The sequence below is a fragment of the Chenopodium album genome, chromosome 3 (genome assembly GCF_948465745.1).
Source record: "Chenopodium album chromosome 3, dcCheAlbu1.1, whole genome shotgun sequence".
Classification (NCBI taxonomy): Eukaryota; Viridiplantae; Streptophyta; class Magnoliopsida; order Caryophyllales; family Amaranthaceae; genus Chenopodium; species Chenopodium album.
In genome coordinates, this window is record NC_137836.1 from 80,392,595 (window position 1) to 80,414,999 (window position 22,405).

General features: G+C 35.1%; 5 protein-coding genes across 7 annotated transcripts; 4 read left to right on the forward strand and 1 right to left on the reverse strand.

Annotated features, from left to right (window-relative positions):
• The first annotated feature begins 303 nt into the window (after positions 1-303).
• Positions 304-2,408, forward strand: LOC145618961 (uncharacterized). The gene is made up of 5 exons (XM_081673571.1): positions 304-463; positions 549-647; positions 1,499-1,569; positions 1,664-1,726; positions 1,818-2,408. The coding sequence occupies exons 1-5, from the start codon at positions 400-402 to the stop codon at positions 2,106-2,108; spliced, it is 588 nt and encodes a 195-aa protein (XP_081529697.1). The 5' UTR covers positions 304-399; the 3' UTR covers positions 2,109-2,408.
• Positions 2,409-2,853: 445 nt separating this feature from the next.
• On the reverse strand, positions 2,854-6,640 carry LOC145618972 (uncharacterized). The gene is made up of 10 exons (XM_081673580.1): positions 6,060-6,640; positions 5,640-5,734; positions 5,051-5,118; positions 4,918-4,961; positions 4,609-4,686; positions 4,366-4,519; positions 4,089-4,229; positions 3,862-3,972; positions 3,515-3,580; positions 2,854-3,326 (listed from the first exon to the last, which is right to left on the reverse strand). The coding sequence occupies exons 1-10, from the start codon at positions 6,341-6,343 to the stop codon at positions 3,228-3,230; spliced, it is 1,140 nt and encodes a 379-aa protein (XP_081529706.1). The 5' UTR covers positions 6,344-6,640; the 3' UTR covers positions 2,854-3,227.
• A 2,542-nt stretch (positions 6,641-9,182) lies between these two features.
• On the forward strand, positions 9,183-14,999 carry LOC145618978 (uncharacterized). 2 transcript variants are annotated; one of them, XM_081673591.1, is made up of 5 exons: positions 9,183-9,733; positions 10,283-11,015; positions 13,728-13,778; positions 14,539-14,808; positions 14,846-14,999. In XM_081673591.1, exons 1-2 carry the CDS (start codon positions 9,250-9,252, stop codon positions 10,774-10,776), a joined length of 978 nt encoding a protein of 325 aa, XP_081529717.1. In that variant the 5' UTR covers positions 9,183-9,249; the 3' UTR covers positions 10,777-11,015; positions 13,728-13,778; positions 14,539-14,808; positions 14,846-14,999. The 2 variants fall into 2 exon arrangements, with proteins under 2 accessions (XP_081529717.1, XP_081529711.1); XM_081673585.1 differs by lacking the exon at positions 13,728-13,778 and having other exon boundaries at positions 14,559-14,808.
• Positions 15,000-16,249: 1,250 nt separating this feature from the next.
• LOC145624420 (protein STABILIZED1-like) lies at positions 16,250-22,159 on the forward strand. 2 transcript variants are annotated; one of them, XM_081677450.1, is made up of 3 exons: positions 16,250-16,590; positions 16,928-19,740; positions 20,442-22,159. In XM_081677450.1, exons 2-3 carry the CDS (start codon positions 17,099-17,101, stop codon positions 20,476-20,478), a joined length of 2,679 nt encoding a protein of 892 aa, XP_081533576.1. In that variant the 5' UTR covers positions 16,250-16,590; positions 16,928-17,098; the 3' UTR covers positions 20,479-22,159. The 2 variants fall into 2 exon arrangements, with proteins under 2 accessions (XP_081533576.1, XP_081533575.1); XM_081677449.1 differs by lacking the exon at positions 16,250-16,590 and having other exon boundaries at positions 16,613-19,740.
• Positions 20,651-21,966, forward strand: LOC145625487 (putative RNA polymerase II subunit B1 CTD phosphatase RPAP2 homolog). Its single transcript, XM_081678514.1, has 5 exons — positions 20,651-20,784; positions 20,826-21,046; positions 21,168-21,385; positions 21,482-21,542; positions 21,740-21,966. The coding sequence occupies exons 1-5, from the start codon at positions 20,651-20,653 to the stop codon at positions 21,964-21,966; spliced, it is 861 nt and encodes a 286-aa protein (XP_081534640.1).
• Positions 22,160-22,405: the final 246 nt, after the last annotated feature.

Genomic DNA, 22,405 nt, shown 5'->3' on the forward strand with positions numbered 1-22,405 from the left:
TTCCAGAAGTTGAAAATTATATGATGGTAAAATGTACCACTACACTCGTAATAGTCCACTAAACATACTATTCAGACAAATTATACTTTAGTGGTACATTATACATGTATAATGGTACATTATAATGTACCACTAAGCCAACTTTTTCTGGAAGCAAAAATTGAATCAGCGGAAATTACTTCCTTACCCTCCTATTTACATAACTCGCCCATAGGTGCTATGCGCCCAGACTCATTCTTAATTACCGATTCCATCTCAATTAAAAGCCCATTGCCTTTTTTTTTTTTTTTTTTTTTTTTTTTTTTTTTTTTTTTTTTACGGAAAACCCCATTGCCCATCTTTGAAAACCCCAGCTTCTTCAACCTGCAGAAAGAGTTCAAATTGTAGAGAGAGAAAGTGATGGAGAAGACAAGCAAAGAGCTGTTGCAATTGGAGCACAAAGACCCTTCTTCTTCCTTTAAAGGTCATCTTTCTCTCTCTTAATTTCTCTCTCTACCTTTATTTTTTTGTATTAACTTTGTTTTGTAAAATAATTGGGGGAGAAGCAGAATCAGCGTTGCTTGTTTGTGGGAAGAGCAAGAAATCGACAGAGGAGAAGCCAAATTCTGAAGGAAAGCCCTTCCCTGCGCCACTCCCTAAAAGCCAAGGTTTTTTTTTTTTAGTACTCGGTTATTTTTTGAAATTGCAGTTTTATTATAAACTTCTAGTAATTATTATAAGATGATATTCATGTATGATTGAACACCTAATACATTCATATTTAGAAATTTTGTATGAAATTAAAATTTTGGAAAATTTGAACATTGGGTAATTTGGGTTATGTTGAAGTTGTAGAAAGGTTATGAATTTGTGGGTTTTTTGGATGTTGATTGTTGGAGGTGATGCAAAGTAAGGGAGAGATTATGTGTATCATGTTTGGGAACTTTGAGGTTAGAAACTTGTGAAGAGTATAAAGTGATGTTAATTGCTTAACACACCTATAGAATTGAACAATTGGTATTAACTCTTTGGATGAAGAGGTGTTGCTGTCTTCCCATTTGTGAAGAGTATAAAGTGATGTTAATTGCTTAACACACTTGTAGAATTGGACAATTGGTATTCACTCTTTGGATGAAGAGGTGTTGTTGCTGTCTTCCCATTTCGGGTTTACGCATGAGACCACATTCTAGAGTGTGCTTGAATTTAGCTTGTTGTGGTATTTTGCTGGTAATGTGTATGTATATGACCATAGAAATGGGTTCGAATGAGATGAAAGCTTTTATATTTGCTGTATGACTTATGTAGCAAAGCCGGTAAATTGTAAACGTTTTGCTTTAGCTTCATCATTGTACTCTCCATTGGTGACTATGGATTAGGATTGTACTATAATGTAGATATAATATACTTCACAATTTTAGCTTGTCCTCCTAATAACATGAAGTTCGTAACAATTTTTTTTGAAAATTTCTATAGAGCTTGTAACATTAAAAATACTTGCACTTTCTAAACTGATTTGCAGTGCTTGGTAAGGTAAAGGATTTCCTAGGAGTAATTTCTGAAGCTAACAAAACTCTACAGCTTAATGCAAAGGTACGAATCAACAAACCTTACTAAAAGAACTAGCTATTCTTGAGCTCTTCAATCTGCACTTCCTAATTTCTAATGTGAGCACACTTATTTGCAGGACAAACCTGAGGAATTTGATATTGAAGTTTTGCATGGTAATGAATCAGAGTACATTGAAATGGTATTGCAAAATTTTCTCACATCTACTATTGAATATTAGGTGACATCAGGAATAGTATGTCAGAGCGTACTCTAATGGCTTTAAAATGTAGGATTTGATGCTGGGTGTTGCTGATCTTCAAACTCCAGAGGCCATGGAAGCCGCAGAGGCTGCAATGGCCGGAAACCAACCAGTTGTAGATTTACATACCAATGACAGCTCTTCAGAATCAGAAAGTAGCAGTGATGATGATGACGATGATGAGGATGACAGTGATGAAGATGAAAATGTGAAGGCTGATTCTTCTAAAACACATTCAGATATGCAGGTAGATGGTTCTTCAAGACAGCAGTCAGAAGGTCGTATTAAGAGAAAACAGCCTAAGATTGTTGTGCTCCCATAAATCCCCTATTTACTTTGAAGAAATGAGTTGCAAATTGGAGATTTCGCAGGTGAAGGTTGTTTCAAATTGCAAAGAAATTTAGTATGCAGTGTTGTAACTCTTGTAAGAGATTACTTGTGACTTGTGAACAGTCCGTATCTATATGTAGTCTAAATTTTGCTACTTCCCTTATACATAGATAGCTATTGTTTATTTTTATGCCCACATTGTAGTTGGATGTTTGGAAGTATGTAAACTTCTAATGAACAATGTTGCTTTTATTATATGCAAAGCATGTACCTTTTTGGTTTTTGGTCTTGTTTCTTCATGGTTAGCTCTGCTTTCCTACTTTCTATGTCAATTATTTTGAGAAATTACTACTAAGGACCATTCTTTGTGAAATTTGGTTTTAGCCTTTTAAAGAAAAATAAATAATAATAATAATAATAATAATAATAATAATAATAATAAAATGTCAATTATTTTGAGAAATTACTACTAAGGACCATTCTTTGTGAAATTTGGTTTTAGCCTTTTAAAGAAAAATAAATAATAATAATAAAAAAAAAATTATATGTACAATCTCAATCATGATGATACAGAAGCATTTACAAGCAGTTTTTCTAGACATTATGCATACTTTCAGCCTGAAATACAGCTTAGTTGTAAGTTCAGTCTTTGAAAATATAAACACCTCAAACTGAAACAACATTGCCTGAATTTGAGCCACTGGTTCAGGAGATACCAAGATGGAAGACTTTTATAACATAGCAGATGAAACAATTTTATAATCATCAATCTCTAACTCAACTTGATTACAAAATTTTGTTTGAAATACAACAGCCAAAAGCTACAACTCTACAAGCCACAACTTAAGAGAGGTGCTGAGGACAAATATAACCCCGTAGACTCTTAACTTGAAATGGTCTGGTGAAAAAGAAGCAAAAAGCCGGCCATTTACAACATTCTTCAATTCTAAATAACAAATGGAAGCATTTTCTTAAGCTTCCACAACTAGAGAAAAGCGAAGAATAAGAAAGAAGATGTAAACCTAAAATAACACAACATATGTTCCTAGGTTATGTCACTTTGAACCGACGGCTTAATTATCAACCAATGATAGGAATATATAGACGGATCTTATTGGTCTTCTTTGAAAGTAGACCTAATCCAATCTGCAGCCGCTGTATGAATGTCTGACTCCATGTAGGGAGATAGAGATATGAGAGTAACAGCAACCTGTCAATAACCACTAAAATTTAAGTTCTTTATAGAGAGTAGTATACAAATTAAACAATTATCTGAAGATGCACAATAAAAGCCCTTGTTCTACATCAAATGAAGCAATCACCAATCGGACAATGGGGGAGAAAAGTGGCTACATTTGGGAAAGAAAATGAAAAAAGTGTCCCTCATATTCTACTTACAAAATTGCTTTCAAGTGCTTTGATATCTGAATCTTCGTCCACTCCATCAAGTTCCTTGTCGATAAACTGAAAGGGATTCAAAGACATAATTGGTTCCCTTAATTATCAGTATGAGGCTATATTAACAACTAATATTATTCCATTTGTGACTTGTGTATATCTCTGCAAGTGTACAATCATGTAAGAAACATACTATATGGAAGGATACTTGTTTGCCACAGTAAAAAAAATTATGCATGACTATCATCCCATTTTTGTTATACTTGCAGTATGTAAATAGATATGAAAATTCTATTTGATGATATATTGTTGATTCTTATAAGTTTGTCCTGCAAAACATTTCTCACCTCAAGGCGGAAGTGCTTTTTTACAACATGGTTAGCCTTGGATTTCCCAGCTAAACCAACTGATTCAATCTCCACATTCTTCTTTTGACCAGTCAGATGGCGAGCTGCACCCTAAGTTTCAAGAACCATTGAAGAATAAATATCAAGATCTCTGCCAAGGAAGAAAACATGAATCGATAAAAGTAAGCTGTAATGATCAATCAATGTCGGTGTTAGAGTTTACTCACAGCAGCAGATGCATCTCGACCAAGTTGTGCAAGCTGAAAGCCTAAACAAGGTTGATTAGACATGAACGGATGCCTTTTGACAGATGTAGCCTGCCAACACAAAGTAGATCTCCACAAACTTTGCTTCGTCACCTTGAAGCCCTGTTGAAAAGCCAAGTTCATAGATTATTTCAGACTAAGCTTAGTTATCTTGAACCCTTAACCAGCATCCCCTAAGATTCCTCAGGTTCTAGTAATGTTCACTCATTTTTGTCAGGAGTTGCAGAAAGACATGAACCTTATTTGTTAAGGGAAACGTAGGGATTTGCACGCTAAATGCACACTTTTTAGGGAAGACTCCATTTTCTATATCTCTAAGAGCAGCTTTAATTATTGGAACTGAAACAGCCACAGCATCCCTGAGATCAGTTTCCTGGCTTTCGTTCTTCTTCCTGTAAACAAATCATATGAAAATAAGTGTAAGTTACACTAATGACATTGTAGCTATATATTCCAACCAATAGATAGTCTTCAACTATACCAATTCAACGATATGGAAATTGAAGGAACACCGCCAATTAATGCTTCTCTTGCCCCAGCGACAACACCAGAGTAAAACCTAAAGGTCCATCAGTGACAAAGAATTCCAATGGAGAAAGCAAATGTAGCACAAATCAAGCTCTGGATTCATTACATATTTACAAATAATATTCCAGTTAAGGTGCATTTTGAACACTTGCTTCTTGTTTTTGTCATTGTAACAAAAGAAATTTTTAGTTTTGCATTAATAACTTATAGAGCAAGTGACTAGATATTAAAGATAATGTTAAAAAGTACACAGATTACTTACATATTATGCCCACAATTTGAACCCTTGTTGATCCCACTAACCACCTAAACATAACACTAAATTGGTCAGCTGCAAGGCATAAACCCCTATGTATGCTCTCTATGTTCTGAAATTATGAAAATATGAGTGATACCAGCATAGGTTTGGACCAAGAAAATAAAGCCCCGGACAATGCCAGTGAAACACAATCAACAGGAGTCCCTGTAGTCAACAAAAGCAATAGCTCAGTAAACTAATAAAGCACCAACAGGACCAAGACCGAAAATAAAGTGATTGCATTAAAGAATACAATTGCACAATACGGCATAGGTTTAATGTGATTGTATGACAAGCTGCAAGATAAATATATTCAATTTCTCATATCTCAACTGCATAGTTCAGAACTAGGAATATGGTTCAGAACAGGCTACTCTCAGGTTAAAAAACCCGTCCAAGGATTGAGTCTAAGTGTGTAACATATCGAACCACCATAAGGTAGCCGAGTAATCGAGTATTGAGTTGTTGACACCTTAGGTTAAATGAAGAGTCTAAGTAACAAGAATGCCAATAAACATCTTATCATTCTTTGGATACATTATCAACCACTAAGAGAGAACCAAGCATATATGGTCTAACCAAAAAAGAATCAACTTACCTAATTGAACATGAGGCAAATTTATGTGACAAATATAAACTTATCATAACATTGTAGGAAGCAGATTTTGGCCTAACATAAAATGTACCTGAAACCTCAAAAGCTGTGGCACCATTCATCTCAACAGAACTTACAGCAATTGTTTCTCCAAATGTCACCCCATGACCTGATGTTGATTTATCCCTACCATCAAAAATCAGCTTTAAATTAACCTAAAGGCAACCCATCTCAATACATTATCATATACCAAAATCAGAAATTTAATGAATAAAAAATAAACATAAATTCATACAAATGTATAACTTTGTTTGTAATTTATAATAAACCAATCACAAATTTGTCAACAAAATCAAATTTTTATTAACCAAAAGAGACAAACCCATTTCACAAAAATACAATGTCTACCCACACAACATAAATAGAGAGGTACGACATTAAATTTGTATTATACACCCGGGTGTACCCGAAGCTTCAGCTATTGGATATGGCAAAAGACGAAAAAACTTACATTTGAGGGGCACAGACAAAGACATTGTAAAGACCCTCTTTAACAAGAGCTTCAACAAGGTAGGTGAGCCCAGATGATTCAATTCCATCACCATTAGTAACCAAAATTCTGGGTTTTTTACAGTCTTCATCTTCAAGATCAAGATTCACATTCTCAGTTTTAGAAGAAGATGAAGTGGGTTTAGAGGATTCATCTTGTTCTGCATCTTTCCTCCTTAAAAGAGCTTGATTAAGGTTAGAAATCAAATTGGGTGGCATGAAATTGTTCTTTACAGAAGTTGTCATTCTCAAACAATTTTTAATTTTTTAAAAAATAAAATCTTTAAAATTAGAAGAATTTCTGGGAGAAAATTTAAAAGGGTTCTATTTTTGAGGTAAGAAGATGGTGTTCCGGTTTAAACGGTGTGTTGAGAGAAAGAATTTGAAAGGAGAGAGAGGGAAAAAGGAGGGGCTGGTTAAACAGAGGAATATTGAATAAACTGGGTGTCTTAATTATTGCTTCTTTTGTGATTAGATTGTGTAAAGAACATAATTGCTTCTTTTGTGGAGTAATTTAAGGTTTTTATTGGATGGGTTAACCTACTTTTGTACACCTCATACCTGTCATACCTTCTTCTTCCATGCCTTCCAATTTTGTTTTTTTTTTTCCTAGTATGGAGTAGTATTTTTCTATATGTTGTATAATTGTACTCATTCTCTCTCTCAGGGTCTCTTCATATTTACTTAATTTCAGTTCAGTTCACCTCCAATCAGTTCAGTTCAATTCAGCTTCAATTAGTTTAGTTCAGTTCAGCTCCTAATTTCCCTCTCTCATAAAATATCCATTTCAGCTCAATTCAGTTTAGTTCAGTTCAGTTCAGCTCATTTTAGTAAATGTGAACAAGCCCTATATATATATAGTGGAATACTGAGACTAGTTCAGCTCAGTTTAAATATTGAGTATTGAAATTGCATGTACTAAACTACCAATATAGTGGAACACTTTTAGACTAGTTTAACATAATTAGGTAGGGTATCCATTCCATACTTACAAATTCTATGTAATGATCTGATCAAGCACATTAATGTATTATGTATGTAACCAATCTCATACTGGTACATTTTTTTTGTATGGTTCTATTATTCAAGGTATCTAATCAATCTCATTTAATCTATCTCTATGCTCAATGCTCATAATAAATAAGCTAACAAAAGTAAAAGTAAAATAAAATAAAAATCTAACACTCACAAGAGTGATCCCTAGTTAGTAGTTACGGTTTCTCGATTTTTGTTAGTAAAATAACACACAACACCATCATTAACGTTTTATTTTTTTTGAAACAACATAATGCTCAACCTCATTGATTAAGGATTTCAGGTGATGTAATTACAAGCATTCAACTATGCTACCAAAAAAAAATAATAATAATAATAAAATTTAATATATTTGTGGAAGTTCAATTTTAGTCTAATAAGCTCCGATCAAGTTCAATCTGGACCAAAATTTTTAATACGAAGTAAATTTTAGGCGAAAAGATGCAATCTAGATCTAATGTATGAAGCATTATACTCCTATCATTTTATACTGTCCTTCTTACTTGGAATGTTTTTTTGAGACAAAATTAGTCAAACTAATAAGAATAATATGAAATGAAGAGAGTATCATTTATTCAAATATAGCAAAAATAAAGACTCCTATCAATGAATAAACACGAATGAATTTTTTACATGTTCATCAATATATGAGACCAAGCACGACCAGCAAGTGGTTGTCACACGCGGCGCTTAAGGGTACTATACGGAGTATATACTTTCTTGAATTCTTGGCTTCTTTAATGTCCACGGTGCTCCTTGAACCAGTGTGATTATTGGTACTATCTAGGGGTGTTCATAAATCGGTTTGGACCGAAAAAATGGACCGGACCACCCCGGACCGAGTTCGGTCCGGTCTTCGGGTCTTGAAATTCCTTTTTTCGGTCTTCGGTTCGGTCCAAACCCTATAAAAATTGATATTGGATTGGACCGATTTTTTTATTAAAAATATGGTTGAAACCTTAAATAATGGTTAAAATTATCCTTCATAAGCCTACACTGCTTTAACTTAATAAGTTTTTGTTTACTAAACATACAAAAAATGACGTTAAAATATAGTTATTCCTTTACATTTTTCGTGTTTTCCATAACTTTATTAAAAATTTAGTATTCTTTTTAAAAAAAATTTTAAATCGGTCCAAAGCGGTCCGGTATGGGCTATGGACTGATTCTTTCGGTCCGGTCTTGGACCTATAAACAACTCTAGTACTACTATCTAAGTGTCAAAAGCCCAATTAGTATTATGTGCACCATGGTGCACCTATAAATAGGTGCACCACTTCTATACTTTTGAACATTTAGTGAAAAAAATTTGAACATTTTACAAAAATATGAACATCTAGTAAAAAAAAAATGAACATAAACATGCAATTTTTATGTCCATATTTTATAAAGAAATGTTCATTTTGTATACAGTAAATGTTCAGTTTATATTACAGAACTATTGAATTATTACGAGTCAAACAAACTTATTTCAAAATTTGTTTGACTTGCAATAATATAAAATTTGTGATTGTTCATATTTTTTTACTTAAAGTTCAAATTTTTTATTGTTCATATTTTTTACTAAATGTTCAAAATTATATGTGTGGTGCATTGCGATTGTTCAGATTTTTTAACTAAATGTTCAAAATTTGCGATGTTCAGATTTTTTTACTAAATGTTCAAAATTCGCGATTGTTCAGATTTTTTTACTAAATGTTCAAAAGTATAGGTGTAATGCATTGCGATTGTTCAGATTTTTTAACTAAATGTTCAAAATTTGCGATGTTCATATATTTTTACTACATGTTCAAAATTTTAAATTGTTCAGATTTTTTTACTAAATGTTCAAAAGTATAGACGTGGTGCACCTATTTAACATTTGCGTCAAAAGCCAACCTATGGGCTTCTATGTAAGGTACCCACAAAACTTAGCCCAAAGTCAAGTTTTTTTTTTTAAAAAAAAAATCAGCCCAAAGTTAAGTTGCTAGAACATGAATACACGATGGCACTATTACTCGTAGCAAAAACAATAAGTAGCACGTTAGCACGTCGTTTGGCAGGGAAAAAAAAAACAAATTCCCTCCAGAAAAAGCAATCTTCTACTCAAAGCAGAAAGACAAATACATACCAAAACCATGGAAATGGAAGGTTCAGATGGTTCAAAATTCAAACTAAAACCAAATTCAACCACCATTTTTGGAAGAGGAAATGGGTTTTACTCAAACGACTTAACAGTTTCTCGTCGTCAAGTTTCGTTCGATTTTAATCCCTCAGAAGATCCCCAAACAGCTCCTAGGGTTTCATTTGAAGTCCTTGGAAAAAACCCAATTTGGGTTCACAAAAAACAGCAGGAAAATGGAAATGTTAAAGGTTTTAAGAGATTTCAAAGGGGTGATTTGGGTATTGATGATTTGTTCTGTGTTTCTGCTAAAACCCCTATTTGGTTTACTCTCAAGAATATTGAAGATGTTTTTGAAGAGAGAGAAAAGCAATGCGAGGAAGTTGAGGGAAGAATTAATGCTGATTTGAGTGAAAGTTTGGAAACTGCTTCTGGGTTTGAAGAAATTGAGGACATTGGGTTGGATTCTGTTGATCTTTCTAACATTGATCCAATTCAAGGTTTGTTCAATTTCTTTAATTTTATTTTACATAAATATAATTTGCAGTATTTATTTATGTATTTTCAGCATTAATTGATACCCATTTGCATTACTGTATGTAATTTGATTGTGATTTCTGATTTGTGAGTGCTAATTAAGTAATTGTGGGTTTGTGGTTTTAGATAGTGTAGGTGTGTTTATGGCTTGATTGCTTAATCTTTTGCTGAGCAGGTTTAAGCGGTTTAGTGAATTTGTTATTGCAATTTGCGAAGTTGGAGAGTTTAGTTTTTGAAAGATTTGTGATGTAGCTGATAGTTTCATTGCTGTCTTCGCGAGGATAATGGATAATGAGCTAACTCACTGAGAATTCTAGTGTGTTTGAGAGCTCTGATTGGAAAGAAAAATGCATTAGCTTTATATGTCTGTTTAAATTGTGATTTATTGGTAAACTTAGTTGCGAATTCCTGGAATGCATTTCCTGGTGATTATCTGTTCTGTGACCGTGTGATCTGTTTGAATATGGAGTAATAGTCATGGTAACAACTCTTCTTCCTTTGTGTCACTGCAGAGTTTGGTTTTCTTATGATTGGACACGAGTTTGATCAGTATCCGAAACACATGATTCGTGATATCAAGAAATGGGACTGGTTCCTTGACGATCCTAAGAGAAATTCTGATGATGAGGAGGATTCTGAGATGAAAGGATTTACAAGTGGGAGGAAGAGGAAGAAAACTAATAGAGGAGAAGATGATGATGTAGAAGAGGAGTGGACTGCTGAGAGTGAAGGCGAGGAACTAACCACGAATGCAGGGAAGGTTCAAAGACCAAAGTATGATACTCGGTCAAAAGACCATGGCGTACGGCAAAAAGGTACAACAAACGGAAAATCTTCCACCAACACAAGCACTAGGGAAGAGGAGGAAGAATCTGAAGACGATGAGGATGAGACCTTAGGAGGCTTTATTGTAACTGATGATGATGATACAGTAGAAGAAGATGGAAATGATGAAATGGACGAGGATGAAGAGGAAGAATTTATTGAAGATGAACTAGAAGATTAATGACCCTTGTATGTATAGTTTAGCTGCCAAGTGTTTTTGCTGCACATCCCTAACCTATAAAAGCCGTGGAACCCAAATAAAGAACTTGCTCAAAGCCCTTGATTTCTTATGAACAGTGTCATGCCCAAATTACCCCTGTAAATTGCCTTTGATTTTCTTATGAACTGCCTCAAAAGAGGTTTAGTCCCGAAGTATATGCTGTGTGTTCCTTATTTACTGCTGACTCGGCTGCATCAGAGGTAATTAACAGAACGCCTTTTTTTCAAAACTTTTCTTTATTCTGTGCTGTAGCTTTTTATGTATTGATTTAGCTAAGTATTGTTGCTGAAAAGATGATAACTTCATTGGAGTCATTGAATTTTCTCATTTGTACATAACAATAGCCTGATTCTCCATTGGTAACAAGATCCCCTTAAAACTCGCAAATAAAAAAAAGAACAAGAGAATAGAAAATAAATATCTTACTGTGTAATTGTTAGTTACATTATGAAGTTTTTACATGTTTATATTTATCCGTGTATAGACATTTATTTCATGGACAGTTAATAGTTGTTATATTATTGGTTATATTATATTTGTGTCAAATGTTACTGGATTTGCATATTTTTTTTTTGGCAATTTCTTGTGGTTCGTGGTGACCTAGGCTCACATTTTCTTTTATGAGTCTTAAATCTTAGTTGGGGACTTCTCTAGGATGGGCCAAGTGTGCTGCACCTAAAAAAAAGAGAAAAAAATTATTCCTTGTCTTAATATATTTGCTCGATGAGAAGATGGCACAATAATTTTAGGGAGAAAAAGTAGAAAGTTCAAAGAAATGAGTCTATATGGGACCGATATTAAGGAAAAAACGGTAGAGAAGATTAACTTTCCATTAGAGGAATGGATCAACTAATTTGAGTCATCCAAATAGGAATGTTGGCCAAGTAATATGAGATGGTGGGAGTATGATGTATTAAAAATAGGGATTGAACTTATAATTACAACATGAGAGAATTTTGCTGAAACTTGTGTAAATAAGTCGAGGAAAAGAGAGCCTACATGAATATTTTGTATTTTGGACACTAGGCTCTTTGCAGCATGTGTCTCCTCTTATTGGTCTAGAACTTTAGGACTTGATGTTAGTAGTTTGCTATGTTGTTAGTGGGATAGCATCAGGGTTTTAATCCCGGTAGCAACTAGCAAGCGCTGATTACATTTTGTTTGTCTTATTTCCTCTTACTTCTTTGATACACGGAGTACATTGTAAAGGAAGATTTGGATTAGATCCCCATAAACGACTTCAATATTAATTTCTACATAAATTAAATGAGGAAAGTTTATGACATTACAAATGAATTCTCAGATTTGGTAGCTTAATTTAATTAGTGGATGTTCTTATATCTCTTTGGCATACATTATGTTCAAATAGAATAAATGTATTCTTTTTCCAAATTTACAAATCCAAGGAAGTTAGGTATGCAGTGCTCTAATGCAGTGCAGTAGTTTTATTGGATCAATACTTTTTCTTTTCTTTTCTTTTCTTTTTTCCATGGCGAACCAATTGAACTTGTAAAGTGGAAATTTCTTTAAAGTAGGAAGGGGAATACACGATATATTGTTATGTTGGCATATGTATAATCACACACTATTAATCACCAATTAACAAGTCATATATTAGTCGAATTAACTTTCTGAGAACTATTCATTCAATCTTGTTCTGATTCATTGACAATTCCTAGAAGCAAAATTTGCATGATGTGGGTACAACCCTATAAGAATCAATGGTTAATTTAAACCCTGAGCCATGGCCGGCACCTCCTCACTCTTACATCCTTGCTAATTGAAACCATTGGCATTTTCTGACGAGTTTGTAATTGACGATCGAATTGGTAGTGATAATCCGTACTTCTGGTTTGCACGAGTATTAGATAATGTGCTGTCAAGTGTCAACCAATACTAACCTCCACTTTGACAGTCTATTGTTTTTTTTTTTTGACACAAGTTTATTATTTTCATGTAATAGGCATACCTAGGAAATAATCAAATTATATCCTCTATATGATTTGCTTTCCTGAGCTGTTTAATTGAATTAGTGGTCATGACTCATGAAGTTACCATACTTACTAAAGCTAGGAAAGTTGCAGCAGAATTGGAAAGAGAACTAGATTTTATGATGTATGTGTAAATATTACTTGATATGAAACGGTCACGGCCTCATGGATGTACTTGTAACTAAACCTTCCATTGATGCCCATTACAACTCTTTGGTCAATTATGTAGCCCATGTTCGTTTTTGCATTTTTTGACCCGAAAACTGTTATGAGCTACAACTTGTAAATTTTTTCATGTTTACAAATTTCTGTCCAACTTCTTAAAACTTAGCTTCAGATCTTAGTTTGGTCAAAACTAATATTGGATCAACCACTCCGAATTGAGTCTCTCTTCTTTTCTTTGTTGAATTAATTTCTGTAAGGATTCTACAGATTTATTTAGTGCTGGCTGCCTTGACAGAATGCTTTTCTTTCTTTTGGTAGCTTATCTGCATCCGTCCTGTACAATATGCTGTACTCAGTTAGGTTTATCGCACCCTAATCCTCAGTCCTTTGTGAGAGCAATGCACCTCTCTAACCTTATTCTTTGATGTTCTCACTAAAGAGTTACTGAATAGGTTGTAAGTTAATTTGTAGTTAGTTTTAATATGATATTCTAAGTTGAACTCTTTGACACTTGAACTAGACTTCTGAAAAAGAATACATAATATATAAGGCCCTTGAGATGAGGTCTTACCATTATACAAGTTGACTCAGATTTAATTAGTAATGTGATGCCAGTTTGCCTCAGATTTAATTAATTAGTACTGTTATACCAGTTTGCCTCAAAGGTTTGATCATAGATCCTTTTTTTTCAGTGTGCTGATAACTACTCTGTATGATCATAATAAGACACTGATGTCTTTTCTTTTCTATGGACAGGTGAACAAGTGGTTCAAAAATGCACGCTACATGGCTCTAGAGATTAAAAAGGTAGTAAATGTTATCTTAAATCTATCTTGTTGTAGGCTTCTGATCTTGCTCTGTTTCTCTTGGATCATTTAGGCTGTGTCTTTTCTTCGTATCTTGTAGTAATGATATTGGCAGCGTACCACCTCTAGATAGTGTTTGGAGGGGAAAGGGAGTGTTCATAATTAAACTAGATTGTGTCATATCACTCATATGTTTTCAGATATACGCTCCCCCCCCCCCCCCCCCCCCCCCCCCCGCGCACGCGTTACATTATTCATTTTGATGATGTATTTGTTGATACTTGATGTAATAGTGATTATATGATTTCTGATATCAAGATTAATCAGTGTTTTTGAGGAGTGATACTGTAGTAATTTAATGTTTATAGCTCAATTCTGATTATGGGATCATATGAGCTAATTGAGCTAGACTTTTGATACTTAAGTATGAACTTCAATTAAGTGATTTTGGTTGTTTGTATTGATAATACATGATATTAATTGGGTAGTTTGAGTGGGATTTTTACTTTAATGATGTGTCCTTTGTTGTGTACTTGTGTCCATTATTTTTTGGCTCTTAGGGAAAAAAATTGGTCAATTATATGGGTATTGAATTAACTATCATGTAGTGTAACATTTCAGTATTTTTATACTGTCTTGCTAAAATTTTGCTTATTTTTCCAACTTGATGATGATTTAATTCATAAATGTTACGATCATAGATATATTTGGGATTTTATAAAATTAAGGTATGAGCTTCTGAAATGTTGATTACTGAATAGTTCTTACAGGAACTTGGCAGAATTGGATTTAATCTGAGTATGGAAGCCATTGATTTCTGCTTATCGAGCATAAATTCGTTTGGAGGACTTCTTGATGGTAAAGGGATGCCCCAATCTCAGCTACTTGGTATTTAGGTCACTTAGTCCCGATCTCATAAGACAATTAAGTGAGCAAAAGTGACTGATTACATTGCAACTGACGGCCTTAAATATGCTGTGGCAAAGGAGAATTTGACGTTATCATACCATCGGAAGTTTTAGCACCCAAAGGTGCAGCCTACCTTTTTTTTTTTTTTTTTGAAAAGAGGTGCAGCCTACCTTTTGTTGTCCATATTGCTCACCAAGATCTCATCCAGTTTGCAAACTTCAAGCTTTTTTGGGATTTTTTTCCTTAGTTTATTTTGACAATTCCTTACTGGGTTTATTTAATTACTATGTATTATAAACTACAATGCTACATTGCTAAAATCAGGGGTTTATCCTCTGTTCTGAGTTTTTATATATTAATCCCAATTTTGGTTAAAGTGTTATAATTCCTTTGTCTTGTATAATATTTCAAGATTTTTTTGTGGAATTGTCATTATTTCAGGCTTACATGTCCACAATAGCTATTCTTAGGAGGGAAAAAAAAAAAAAAAAAAACATACTTCGTATTTAGCAACCAATACGATTATAATTGAATTTACTCTACTGGTAAATGCCCTAAGAACTCTTATTAAACATCACAAGATCAATCCATTTATGTAGGTCAGAGAAAAGTCTAAAACAAAAAAAATAGTTGAGTTTATAATTCTTTTGTGAACATCCTACACATAAGCCTAATCACAATTTTCACGACTCTTTATTGCATAAATATTAATTATTCACGATTCACACATTGTGGTAAGACTCTTATATCGAAATTACAATTTCAAATTCTAACACGGAAAACATATAAATGTGATCATATTGAATATTAATCCATCATAATTCTTTACGTTAGCCTCATTATACATATTCTTTGATTATACAATAGCTTTATCTCATCACAATTGATTCTCGGTTTTTTTTTTTTTTAACTTATTTCCTGTAACGTATTACAACCTCATTATACAAAAGCAAAGCTTCTCATCTACTACGTATATATCCATTTTAGAAACACTTATACGGAGTATAACCTAACTACGTATTTCCTAAATTGGTGATAGCCAAATAAGAAATAACTTAGCTATGATACCCTAGTTGTATATAAATGTACCAAATGTTTAGTGTTTGTTTACCTTCACTTCGATTTATTAAGGTGGTAGTATGAATTGGTTCCTGTGTTATATTCATCGTGTGAGAATTCAAGCTTTCTCAATGAATATGTTCAAAATGCCAAGTACAAAATATATTACTACATGTTTAGGCAGCTGGTTCAAAATCGTTTTCAAAGAAATTTCTCAGAATCAACTTATCATGAATGAACTTTGAACATTTGGAAAAGAATTTTATAGTCAAAAAAGATTTCTAAAAAGAATTAGCAATAACAATTTTATAAATTTTTAGTAATTTAATATCACCCAACAAGGAAATTCAGAAAATAATTTTTATATTTGTTTTTTTTTTTAAAGAAAGAAAATATAGGGGGTGTTAACTACCGCCAACAATATTTATCAAAACTGCCCACATTTATATTGAATGGACACATATGCCCTTCCTCAAACCCCACCCATCTTCTTCTTTCTCTTTCCTCTTTTGTTTCAGGATTTCATAACTTCAATGTGGTTTTTTAAAGAAAGAAAACATAATCAATTATGCTTTTCTAGTTTGATGAGGATTGAAATTAGGAAACTAGATAAATTTTAGGAAATAAGATTATTTCTACTTTGACAGCAATTAAAATATCCTAATTCCTAAATTGATGTGGGGTTTTTAGATTAGCCTATATAGGTGGGTTTAGCCTTTTCTTTTTGTCAAAAAAAAAATAAATTGATTTAGAGTTAGTTAACATAAAATCCGACTATTCTCCCTTCTAATTCCCTAATCGCAGTGCAACTCCTTTGAAGCTCTTTCAACTTCCTTCTTCTACAGGTAATTCCTTCTCCCTCTGTTTTCTTTAATTGTTCGCAAAATCCCTAATTTTCCATTGATAATTACTTGTAATTTTCACTAAAAAATGGTTAATCTCATAACATTTGATAGGAATATCCTAGTTCTTGATATGAACCCTAAATTAACAACCTTAGGCAATCTTCATGATACTATTACTGATAAATTAGGAATTCCTAGTGAAAACCAATTTTTATTATCATCATCGAAAAGGGTAATTGGTAATGTTGATTGTGTAATTGCTGATTTGGGAATTCAATCGAATTCGACTTTAATGCTGTATATCCCTTTTTGTGGTGGTATGCAACCTCCTGTGCAGTCAAAGGGGAAGCTTGAATTCTTGAATGCAAAGCCCCCACCGAATTATGTTGCCGGGTTGGGTCGTGGGGCTACCGGGTTTACGACCCGGTCTGATATTGGGCCTGCCCGAGCAGCCCCGGACTTGCCTGACCGTTCCGCTACTACGATTGGTAGTGCTGCGATCCCTACTATGGGCCGTGGGCTGGGGAAGGGTGCTGGTGAGGAGGAGGAAGAGGAGGAAGGAGAGGGAAAAGGGTATGATGAGAATCAAAAGTTTGATGAGTTTGAAGGGAATGATGTTGGATTGTTAGCGCTGGCAGAGTATGATGAGGATGATAAGGAGGCGGATGCTGTGTGGGAGGAGATTGATAAGAGGATGGACTCGAGGAGGAAGGATAGGAGGGAGGCTAGGCTGAAGGAGGAGATTGAAAACTATAATGCATTAAATCCCAAAATTACTGAGCAGTTTGCAGACTTGAAAAGGAAGCTGCATAATTTGTCTGCAGAGGAGTGGGATAGTCTCCCGGAGATTGGAGATTATTCTTTGAGGAATAAGAAGAGGAGGTTTGAGAGTTTTGTGCCTGTGCCTGATACTCTTCTTGAGAAGGCTAGACAGGAGCAAAAGCATGTTACAGCCCTTGATCCAAAGAGTAGACCTGCTGGTGGAACGGAGACGCCTTGGGGACAGACTCGTGTTACTGATTTAACTGCTGTTGGTGAGGGGAGGGGTACTGTGTTGTCACTAAAGCTTGATAGGTTATCTGATTCTGTTACAGGGCAGACTGTTGTTGACCCGAAAGGTTATTTAACTGATCTTAAAAGTATGAAGATTACAAGTGATGCAGAAATTTCAGATATTAAGAAGGCTAGGTTGCTGTTGAAATCTATTATACAAACCAATCCAAAGCACCCTCCTGGTTGGATTGCAGCTGCAAGGCTAGAGGAGGTTGCTGGCAAGATCCAGACTGCTAGACAGTTTATCAAGAAGGGTTGTGAGGAGTGTCCCAAGAACGAGGATGTGTGGCTTGAGGCATGTCGTTTGGTGAGCCCTGATGAAGCCAAGGCTGTGATAGCTAGGGGAGTTAAAGCAATTACTAATTCTGTGAAGTTGTGGCTTCAGGCTGCTAAATTGGAGCAAGATGATATAAGTAAGATCAGGGTGCTGACAAAGGGGCTTCAACATATTCCAAAGTCAGTGAGACTTTGGAAGGCAGTTGTTGAGCTTGCTAATGAGGATGAGGCTAAGCTATTTCTTCAGAAGGCTGTAAAGAGCTGTCCTTTGCATGTTGAATTGTGGCTTGCTCTTGCTAGGCTGGAAACATATGAGAGGGCAAAGAAAGTGCTTAACAGGGCCAGAGAAAAGCTCCCAAAGGAACCAGCTATCTGGATTACTGCTGCAAAGTTGGAAGAAGGTAATGGAAATACTGCGATGGTTGAGAAGATCATAGAGAGGGGTATCAGGGCCCTACAAAGAGATGGAGTTGTTGTTGATAGAGAAGCTTGGATGAGAGAAGCAGAGGCCTCCGAGCGTGCTGGGTCTGTAGTTACTTGCCTAGCTATTATTAAGCACACTGTCGGTGTCAGGGTAGAGGAAGAAGATAGGAAGAGAACATGGGTGGCTGATGCTGAAGAGTGCAAGAAGAGAGGGTATGTTGAAACTGCAAGGGCTATATATTCTCATGCTCTGTCTGTCTTTTTGACAAAGAAGAGTATATGGCTTAAAGCAGCACAATTGGAGAAGAGTCATGGAACAAGGGAATCTCTTGATGCCTTGTTGCGGAGGGCAGTCACATATGTGCCCCAGGCCGAAGTTCTCTGGCTTATGGGTGCAAAAGAGAAATGGCTTGCTGGTGATGTGCCTGCTGCTCGAGCCATTCTTCAGGAAGCTTATGCTGCTATTCCAAATTCTGAAGAGATTAGGCTTGCTGCTTTTAAGCTTGAATTTGAAAACCATGAACCTGAAAGGGCAAAAATGCTACTTGCTAAGGCTCGAGAAAAAGGAGGCACGGAAAGAGTTTGGATGAAATCAGCTATTGTTGAGAGAGAACTTGGTAATGTTTCGGAGGAGAAGAAACTTCTTGACGAAGGTCTGCAGCGGTTCCCATCATTCTTCAAGTTGTGGTTGATGCTTGGTCAGATTCATGAGCGGTCTGGAGAGCAAGCAAAGGCTAAAAAAGTTTATGAATCTGGTCTTAAAAACTGCCCACATTGCATTCCTTTGTGGCTTTCACTTGCAAATATAGAAGAGAAGATGATTGGGTTGAGTAAAGCTAGAGCTGTTTTTACTATGGCTAGGAAAAAGAATCCTCGGAGTCCTGAATTGTGGCTTGCTGCTGTTAGAGCTGAATTGTGGCATGGCAACAAAAAGGAGGGTGATAACTTGTTGGCTAAGGCCCTCCAAGAATGTCCTAACAGTGGTTTCTTATGGGCGGCTCAAATTGAGAATGTTCCCCATCCTCAACGAAAATCGAAGAGCTCAGATGCAATTACAAAATGTGACCAGGATCCCCATGTCATAGCTGCAGTTGCAAAACTATTTTGGCATGACAGGAAGGTAGACAAGGCAAGGGATCAGCTTAATAGAGCAGTGACACTTGCTCCAGATATTGGGGATTTCTGGGCTTTGTACTACAAATTTGAACTTCAGCATGGAAACGAGGACATTCAGAAGGAAGTGCTGAAACGTTGTGTCACTGCAGAGCCCAAGCATGGTGAGAAATGGCAAGCAATTTCAAAGGCAGTTGAGAATGCCCACCAGCCAACTGAAGCAATTTTAAAGAAAGTAGTTATTGCGCTAGGGAAGGAAGAAAATACTGCAGGGAACAACAAAAAGTAGGCTTTTTTTACTTCATATTGTCAATTGTTTTGCTTATTTACTATCTTGCATCTGTTGTGTTTATGCTATTTGTGAATCTTATTTTTATGCAAACTGTATCTAGGCATTACTCCTATGAGGCTATGACTATTGACTATCCCTTTATATTACAACTAAAGCTGGCCTAATTATTTGGCTTAATTTTTTTTTTGTCTAGGTCCAATCGTTAGTTCTGTCATATATTCCCTCATATAAAAATTCTATTTTTGCAGCATAGTGACAAATATGTTTCTTTTGTGACAACTATTATATATGCAAGTTGGGTGCCTAATGATCTGAGTCATAGTATCATTAGCTGCAGTTGATGCTTTTCTTTACTAGCAGGATGATGGAGTTATGGTTGTGAAGATGATATTATTCCTTTTTATGTAGCTGTACAAAATCCTGGGGATAGTTGAACAGATAATGTATGCAAAATTGCCTATCTTAATGACTTTCCACTCAAGATAAAGATTTTGATGAATGATACATATTGGCGCAATTTGAACTCTTTACTATTTACTGATATAAATGCTTTATTGGCAGTAGGCTGTGCCACATACGGGCAAAGGCAGCCTGAAACATTCAGTCTATAGTCGGCACGCGTTATAGAAGATTGGTTGTTAAGCTTATGTATATACTTCCTTGATATTGATCGAGCATAATATTTATTGTACAGATATAATAGAGATAAGTCGGGAATGGGAAGCATATAAATGATATTTCAATGGTAGAAGAGTCCAGCCCTTCTACACAGGACATTATTTAACTATTCAAGGTCATCTTGCTGCTGCTCTATTTTGTTATGTGCACCGGACAATTTTCATACTCTCTACATTATTCAGTACAAAATAAGGAGTGTGACTGTTTTATTGGTATGAAGAAGGCATGGATTCAGCTTTAATTGATGATGGAAATAATTTGGATCAGAATGCAAGCATAGCTGAAGTTTATTTTTTGCAAGATCAGAATGGTTCTACTTCATGTAGCACGCATGTAAAAGATGAATATCATTGTGGAAAGTTGTTAACTCTAGTTTATCCAAAAGAAAATATGCTCTTAGAACTTCTGGGATAAAGAAACTTGCACGTTCTGTAACTTGGGCTGATGAGAAACCCAATGGTCTTTCCATTGGAAATCTCTGTGAGTTTAGAGAATTTAATAACACTGAAGAAGGTCCAAGTACTTCAAGAAGCGAAGAGGCAGGAAAAAAGGATGATTCCCACCAATTTGCCTCTGCTGAAGCTTGTGCGATGGCATTGATCCAGAAGCTGTTGCATCTGGGCAATCTGATGCTGCTGATGCTGTTATTATCTGCATTGTGTGGCTGTTAATTTGAAAACACTGTTTGTGTGCAAAAGCCTAATTGCTCTGATTCTCTTATATGTTGGTTGTTTGGTTTCAGTTTCTGAGGCTGGAATCGTAGTATTGCCACGGCCAAAAACATCAGATGAAGGGCAACATTCTGTAAGAGATGATGCATTAGAGAACTTAGCTACTGAAAAGTTTCGTAAGACACCAGGCAACTTAAATCGTGTTTTTGACTCTGATAACTCATGTTTTGATACTTCTCCAGAAGGATTCAGCTTGACAGTAAGTTTTAATAATGTCACAGCTTCTTTGGTAAGTGCTAATAAATGGTGGTAATGAGATTAAATTTGTATATTACGGAGTAATTTGTAAGAAAAATTTCAATGTCCATTCTCATGGTAATGCTAGTTCACCCCAAATTATGTAAATTTCTTCACAAATTGTCATTACTATCCATCCATTTGGGATGGTATTGAGTGGAATTGAACAATAATGAGGAGAAACACATGTTTGGGGATACAGTTGCATTTCTATGTAAATATATTTCATTGTCAAATTACACTATTTCATTTCCATTACTGCTTTTTATAACTGGCTACCAAATGTGCTGTTAGCCTGTTAATACTTTCTTCAGTCCCACATGTCATTTTTATATACTCCGCTAAGCATTGTTTGGATCTCCAACTGTCACCATTTGCATTGATGTGGAATGCTCTCTTTTATTGGTTGACATCGTCCTCACTGGCTTATATATATATGGAAGAGATGAGAGTGTTCATGAAGAGTACATGTTTACAAATGGACGTCAATATCCCAGCAAAATAGTGCTTCCTGATGGCCCTCTAGAAATCAAGCAAACATTATCTGGTTATCTTGCGCGAGCTTTGCCTTGATTGATTGCTGATCTAAACTTGCTAACACCAGTGTCTACTCTGGAACATGAGTGGTACTGAGCTCGAATTATCATTTTTTTTTTAATTTTTTTTTTATTTTTTTATTTTTGTAGCTCGTTGTAGCCGTACTTTGGTTACAGAAAGTGACTAATTGCTGGACTGTTTATTTATTTAGAGCATGTCTATTGCTGGATATGGTATTTTGATCTTGGACTCTTGGTCTTTAATTGCTTGGGCGACCTCTCTTTCCCTGCCAATCAATGATTAGTTGTGTTTATGCATTGACTAAAGTCATGCTATTTTTAAACTCTAATGACATTTTTGCTTGTCATTCCTTTATATCTACTTTTGTAGTGGTGGATTTTACCAGCTCTACTATTTTGTTGATTGATTTATCTTGTTCTTTGTAATTTTTTTTTTTTTAACCCCCTTAATGCTC

Bases quoted from the DNA above. Each gene is read 5' to 3' on its own strand.
- LOC145618978 (XM_081673591.1), top strand. From the start codon at position 9,250: ATGGAAATGGAAGGTTCAGATGGTTCAAAATTCAAACTAAAACCAAAT. The intron at 9,734-10,282 runs GTTTGTTCAATT...GTGTCACTGCAG, and splicing joins TAACATTGATCCAATTCAAG to AGTTTGGTTTTCTTATGATT.
- LOC145625487 (XM_081678514.1), top strand. From the start codon at position 20,651: ATGGATTCAGCTTTAATTGATGATGGAAATAATTTGGATCAGAATGCA. The intron at 21,047-21,167 runs GCAATCTGATGC...GTTTGGTTTCAG, and splicing joins CCAGAAGCTGTTGCATCTGG to TTTCTGAGGCTGGAATCGTA. The intron at 21,386-21,481 runs GTAAGTGCTAAT...TGGTAATGCTAG, and splicing joins ATAATGTCACAGCTTCTTTG to TTCACCCCAAATTATGTAAA.
- LOC145618961 (XM_081673571.1), top strand. From the start codon at position 400: ATGGAGAAGACAAGCAAAGAGCTGTTGCAATTGGAGCACAAAGACCCT. The intron at 648-1,498 runs GTTTTTTTTTTT...ACTGATTTGCAG, and splicing joins GCCACTCCCTAAAAGCCAAG to TGCTTGGTAAGGTAAAGGAT. The intron at 1,570-1,663 runs GTACGAATCAAC...ACTTATTTGCAG, and splicing joins CTCTACAGCTTAATGCAAAG to GACAAACCTGAGGAATTTGA.
- LOC145618972 (XM_081673580.1), bottom strand. From the start codon at position 6,343: ATGACAACTTCTGTAAAGAACAATTTCATGCCACCCAATTTGATTTCT. The intron at 4,520-4,608 runs GTATAGTTGAAG...ATTTGTTTACAG, and splicing joins ATTTCCATATCGTTGAATTG to GAAGAAGAACGAAAGCCAGG. The intron at 3,581-3,861 runs GTGAGAAATGTT...AATCCCTTTCAG, and splicing joins AAAAGCACTTCCGCCTTGAG to TTTATCGACAAGGAACTTGA.
- LOC145624420 (XM_081677449.1), top strand. From the start codon at position 16,676: ATGGTTAATCTCATAACATTTGATAGGAATATCCTAGTTCTTGATATG. The intron at 19,741-20,441 runs GTAGGCTTTTTT...TTTATTGTACAG, and splicing joins ACTGCAGGGAACAACAAAAA to ATATAATAGAGATAAGTCGG.